Below are 6118 nucleotides of genomic sequence, written 5' to 3'. Positions count from 1 at the left end.
TAAGCTTTTAGAGATTTTCCCTCTGTTCATTGCAAAATAAAAGGAAAATAAGGTAGGGGAAATCGGCTACCACATCAGCTGACAAGGGCCCAACCAGGAATTCCCCTTGTATAAAAAAATCACTTTTCTTCTAAACCAAACACTATAAACAGGCATTTGATGGAAAAAAAAACCCATCTTTTACATTCCTAATTCTCTTGCAATCCAAACTGCCCGAAGGGATGCGTAAGTGCATGTGTTTGCAAGATTAGGAATACGATTTCAAATTTCTCATGAGATATGCAAATAACATACAAGAATCGTGTAGTTATTCCTCAAATTTATTTAGAAGTCGGAAAGGTCTGGATTAATTCTGAAAATTCGCTTTTGATTTAAGAAAGTGGTAATTTTTGGACTATTAAGAATGTTAGGGGGGATTTCTACATATGGTTTACAGTAGTAATATACATTAAAATGGTGACAATACATCTCTCCCAAATTCATACACATGGATATATGATTTGATGATGACCATACATTCTGTTGGCCCTATCTGGGGAGTGGGCCATCGCTTTCTATCATATGTAAGGTTGAGATCATTCACTCTTAACTGAAAGTGCTAAAATCTAGTTAGGATAATGACACTCCATTCTTTATTAACCATTTCTGTGACTCTGTGAGTGTCAGTTGAGAGTATCTCGGGATTCTAACAACTTTTAAAAGATAATTAGGAAAGGGGTGAAAATGCTAAAAAAGGGGGGTGGTAGAAATATCATGTTTCCCTTATATTATTATTACCATTATATTAGGCTACTGATGCTTGCACTACCATGTTTTAATAATTGCAAAAACTCGGCTTGTCTTTTCATTTTTAAACAGCTGTCAAAGGTTATGGCGGTTCACGAAAAAGCTCTCTGAAGCCAATTAAACAAGAACAAACAAGCTGAGTTCGTGCAATTATTAAAACATGGTATTGCCCATATCAATATCATTATAATACTATAATTATTATTTGATTGATATTTCCATCCTCTGATGTCAAAAGAAATGTTTTTTCACAACCATTTGTTTGTCTTTTTTGCATGAAAATGAAAGTTGAGACTTAGCTCAATTTGTTAAGGTTTTGGTTTTCAACCTTGAGGTTTAAGGTTCAATCCCAACAAACCTATCAGAAAAAAAAAAAAAAAAAAGAAGAAAGAAAGAAAGAAAGAATAAAAGGGGTTGGAAATAGGGGTGGCAATGGTTCGGTTTCGGTTCGGTTCGACCCCCAAACCAAACCGAACCGAAATTTGAATCGGTTTGGTTTTACCAAACCAAAACCGAACCAAAACTGAATTTTCGGTTTGGTTCCGCCAATTTTGCCACCCCTTACTCATAATAATTGGAAATATTCGGTTTCGGTTCGGTTTGATCCCCAAACCGAACCAAACCGAAACCGACGGTTCGGCCAATTTTGCCACCCCTAGTTGGAAATGCTGTTTGGTGTTAATATCAATTCCGTTATTTTTTTTCTTTTATTTGATGAAACATTATCAACAAATATAAGAAAAAAAGCCAGCTAATGAATAGCCAAAATGAAAAAAATGAATAAAAATTAAAAAGTGACTAAAATTCAGGGCCCGCCTTATATCTCTCATGGAACAGCTCATCCTAAACGCACACCTAACCCATGCACACAACTACAACAACAAGAAAGAGGTAAGAAGACTTCGTCAATCTCTCCACCCTCATTTTTGAATCTTCTATCCAAAACATCCATTCTTAGACCTTCTCGCCCTCCCTTCCCCTTCTTCCTTTCTCATCTTCATTCCTCTAAATCATTTCTTCAAACCCTATCTCCTCTCTTACCTCCTCTCCCATCACACACACATCATAAGGGCCGTGTGTGCACATTGGGTGCGTCCTTTACCGGTGCACCCTTGTCATGGCTGGTAATGGCCCATCTCGTACCCTGGCTCTTTTCTTGATCTTGATCTATTTCTTCTGTGCCATCTCTTTTAACATTGCTCGTGCAGTGAATTCCGACATGCTCCTCAAATTTAAGGATTCGTTAGAGAATAGCGATGCGCTTTCTGACTGGAAATCCGGCTCAAACCCGTGTCCCCCATATGTCAACAAGGGTTGGATTGGGCTTCTTTGTAAAAATGGGACCCTTTGGGGCTTGCAATTAGAGAACATGACCCTAACAGGCCTAGTGGACATCGATTCACTCGTGGGCTTGCCGGATTTGAGGACCTTGAGCCTCAAGAACAATAGCTTCGAAGGCCCAATGCCTGAGATAGGGAAGCTAGGCGCCCTAAAGTCGGTGTTCCTATCGCTTAACAAGTTCTCCGGCGAGATTCCGGCAAATGAATTTTCAGGAATGAAGTCATTGAAGAAGTTGGATCTTTCGAAGAATGAGTTTTCGGGCCGAATTCCCAATTCGCTTGCCTTGCTACCTAGGCTTTTTGATGTGAGGCTGGAGGAGAACAATTTCACCGACAAGATACCGGATTTCGGTCAACAAGGGTTGATAGTGGTGAATGTGTCATATAATCAATTGGATGGTCTGATCCCAGACGGCCTACGCAAGATGGATGCTGGATTCTTTCAGGGTGAGTCCCCAGTTCCGATCAAGTCATGACCTCAAGGTTGCAACATAGATCTCTATCTAATTGAGCTATGCGGGTTCGAGCCCGAGCTATCCAATACTTTGGTGACCTCAGGTTCGAGCTCATGAAAGGTTTTAAAGTCCCGATATAAAGGTCATATCGGCATCCTTCCGATATAAATATATCAGCCAATATATTGCTTATATTACCCAATATTATTTAATATTTGTGATATATCGGCCGATATAACTCTATCAAAGAGTCATATATGGTGCATCGGTATTGTAGCTCAAAAAAGTGGCAGAGCCCACTTGAATATATGAGCAGAGCCCACTTGAATATATGATCTAAACCATTCATTTTTTTGGTTTTAGTTGTAGACAGGTCATGCAGCAAAGATGGGCACCATAGGATGATCCTAACCCTTTGATTTGTGACATCCATCTTTGGATGTTACATCATAGAAAAACTTAACAAATTGAAAGGTTATGATCATCCTATACGCCCATCGTAGACTGAAAAATGAATGGTTTAAATCATTCATTAATGTGGGTCCTTCAATACTTTTTGGGCTGTACAAGCATTGAGACATGGGTACCACATAAAAACTCCATCCTAAATCAGATGATCCTAACCGTGCATGACACAATATATGGTGATTGGAATTTTGAACCACTCAATCCTATGGGGATCACACCATCGGATGATCCTAACCGTCAAAAAAGTGAAAGTTTTGCTATTGAACGCGAACCGATGCTCGTTATTGCTATCATCTCTTTGTAGGTAGCTGATCGGATGGCTAGAATTATTTGAGTAGTGAACTTTTGGACTACCAACTTCCATAGTCCGAGGACCACTAAAAGGGCCATTTTTCTTATTTTATTCCGAGCAAACGTGTTAGTCGTGGGCACGTTAGATCAAAAGGGTTCACATGAAAATATTGACCTATCTTAATGATTTTTAAAAGAATAGATGTAGATTTTGATAGTCAAAATAGAATCTTCAAATGGTTTCTTCATTCATTCCGTTTACTGATAGAAAAAGACTATCTTGCCTCTAACTAACTCACTAAGCACCAGTACACCATACAGATCACTGTTTAAAGTAGAAGTTAAGAAAAAAATGGAGGACATATAATAAGCCAAGTCACAAATGCCTAGGGACATATATTACTGGTTCTCCATATTTTCCGTCCGAATTCCGGCATTTGACACCCTTTTCCGACCATGCAGGCAACAAAGATCTATGTGGTGAGCCTCTAAACATCATATGCAAGTCCTCCAAGAAGCAGTCCACTGCATTACTTATAGTTATCATTCTAATAGCAATAGCAGTTGCATCTGCAATCATCGGTGCAGCCTTCATCTTTTTCCGCCGCTGCCGATGGGATAGTTCGAAATCCGATGAGGTCTCGTCGACCAAGAAAAGGGTGGCGGCTTATGAGGAAGACCAGCTGGAACACGGGTCACCGGAGAATGTCAGCGCTGAGAAGAAGGGCGCCGGGAAAGATCACGATCTTGGAAGGTTGGTGTTTGTGAGGGATGACAAGGAGAGGTTTGACTTGCAAGACTTATTGAGGGCTTCAGCTGAAGTGTTGGGGAGTGGAAGCTTTGGGTCATCTTATATGGCTGTGCTATTGAGTGGGCCTTCAATTGTGGTGAAGAGATTTAGGGAGATGAATGGTGTTGGGAAGGAAGAGTTTCAAGAGCACATGAGAAGGCTAGGGAGGTTGAGACACCCCAACTTGCTACCTTTGGTGGCTTTCTACTATAGGAAGGAAGAGAGATTGTTGGTGTCTGAATTTGTTGAGAATGGGAGCTTGATGCAGCGACTCCATGGTAAGTCACTCACATGCATCCATGCAGATATTATATTTTCCTACATTGTTTTAAAAACTCCCTCAATCATCATTGACTCTCTTGAGTTGACTTAGTTTTACCTTGCCCGAGCCCAAACGCTAAACCCCAAACCCTAGCTTTTGTCTGACTTTTGCCTATCCACCTAAATCCTAAACTTTAAATTCTAATCCCCAAACCCTAGTTTTTGTTTGAGTCTGTCTTTTGCCTTACCACTTAAACCCTAAACCTTAAACCCTAAACCCTAAACCCTAGTTTTTGTGAGGGCCCCCGACTTTTGCCTTACCCCAAGTCAATAAAACACTCTTTTGACTTGCTCGAGTTAATGAAAAATTGACCATGTCAATCATTATCTGGCCAGTCAACTCATTTTTACCTTGGCAAGTCCTCGTCTAAGTCCAAGTTTTTAATTATTGTTTTTTTATGCATATGACTTTTTAGCATCTTTATGTAAGCAATCCTAATTTGTCTTCTTGGATTGATTTGACATGGTTAGGCAATCGGAGCCCGAACCGGTCATCCCTTGATTGGCCGACTCGCCTGAAGATTGTCAAAGGAGTGGCAAGGGGCCTGGCTTACCTCTACGATGAGCTTCCCATGCTAAGTTTACCACATGGTCACCTCAAGTCATCCAATGTTCTCCTTGATGAATCCTTCGAGCCGCTCCTAACGGACTACAACCTGGTGCCCGTCATGAACAAAGAACATGCTAGGAAACTCATGGTGGCGTACAAGTCACCCGAATATGCTCAATATGGCCGAACTACGAAGAAGAGTGATGTTTGGAGTTTGGGGATACTAATATTGGAGATACTTACGGGTAAGTCCCCGGCGAATTATATCCAGCAGGGGAGGGGATCGGGTACCGATTTGGTGAGTTGGGTCCACTCAGTTGTTAGGGAGGAATGGACAATAGAAGTGTTTGATAGTGAGATGAGGGCGACTAAGGATGGTGAAGGTGAGATGTTGAAGCTTTTGCAAATTGGATTGTGTTGTTGTGAGGGGGAAGTGGAGAAGAGGTGGGATGTGAGGAAAGCCCTTGAGAGGATTGAAGAGTTGAGGGAGACTGAGGATGGTTCTTCAGATGCTAGTGAGGGGGATATGTATTCCTCTAGAGGGATGACTGATCGAGAGGATGAGTTCTCTTTCTCTATAAATAATTGAGGATTCAAGAGGGAAATATTTGCGACAGTGGGTTCAAAAAATTGAAAATTAGGATTGTGGATACTTGTTTGAATTCTCTATGTGGGTTTCGGGGTTGACGGGATGTGGATCGTTTGGATGGTGGTAGGACTTTTCTTTAGTGTGAAATGGGGCCTGTGAATGATTCCTGTATTGTGTGGATGGAAGTAGAAAAAAACATTTCTTTTCTTTTCACTGTTTTGCTTTGTGGGGTTTTAAAGGGAGAGGTCCTAATCATTCAAAAAAAAGGATGGAGTCTAAGCTGAAGGGCGCCCATGCAAAAAACCTTGCCACAAAGGCACATCATTCGATCCACATCACGCATTGAAAATGAAAAAATAAAAGGAATGACAAATGCAGCCGGTTGATGTGGATCCAATGGGGCACTCTTGCAACTGGACTTTTGCAAGTGCGCACTTCGGTTTAGCATTCCTCTTTGTAGGGATGGTCATAAAAAGATAAGCTTTGTAGAAAATTAATTGTGTTGCTTTTCTCTCCTTTTTTTTTTCG

At 40.8% G+C, this 6118-nt stretch overlaps 1 protein-coding gene across 1 annotated transcript; it reads left to right on the top strand.

The window, feature by feature from the left end:
• Positions 1-1669: 1669 nt before the first annotated feature.
• LOC143856482 (pollen receptor-like kinase 5) lies at positions 1670-5834 on the top strand. The gene is made up of 3 exons (XM_077366713.1): positions 1670-2573; positions 3803-4408; positions 4923-5834. Exons 1-3 carry the CDS (start codon positions 1904-1906, stop codon positions 5588-5590), a joined length of 1944 nt encoding a protein of 647 aa, XP_077222828.1. The 5' UTR covers positions 1670-1903; the 3' UTR covers positions 5591-5834.
• Positions 5835-6118: the final 284 nt, after the last annotated feature.

Source organism: Tasmannia lanceolata, unplaced genomic scaffold (genome assembly GCF_043159265.1).
Source record: "Tasmannia lanceolata isolate RefF3 unplaced genomic scaffold, GAP_Taslan_0.1 ptg000023l, whole genome shotgun sequence".
NCBI lineage: Eukaryota > Viridiplantae > Streptophyta > Magnoliopsida > Canellales > Winteraceae > Tasmannia > Tasmannia lanceolata.
Note: the sequence above shows the minus strand (reverse complement) of the source record. Positions and strands in the feature narration are given on the sequence as shown.

Excerpts from the sequence above, each read along its gene's own strand:
- LOC143856482 (XM_077366713.1), top strand. The coding sequence starts at position 1,904 with ATGGCTGGTAATGGCCCATCTCGTACCCTGGCTCTTTTCTTGATCTTG. Across the intron at positions 2,574-3,802 it reads GGATGCTGGATTCTTTCAGG|GCAACAAAGATCTATGTGGT; the intron begins GTGAGTCCCCAG and ends CCGACCATGCAG. Across the intron at positions 4,409-4,922 it reads CTTGATGCAGCGACTCCATG|GCAATCGGAGCCCGAACCGG; the intron begins GTAAGTCACTCA and ends TGACATGGTTAG.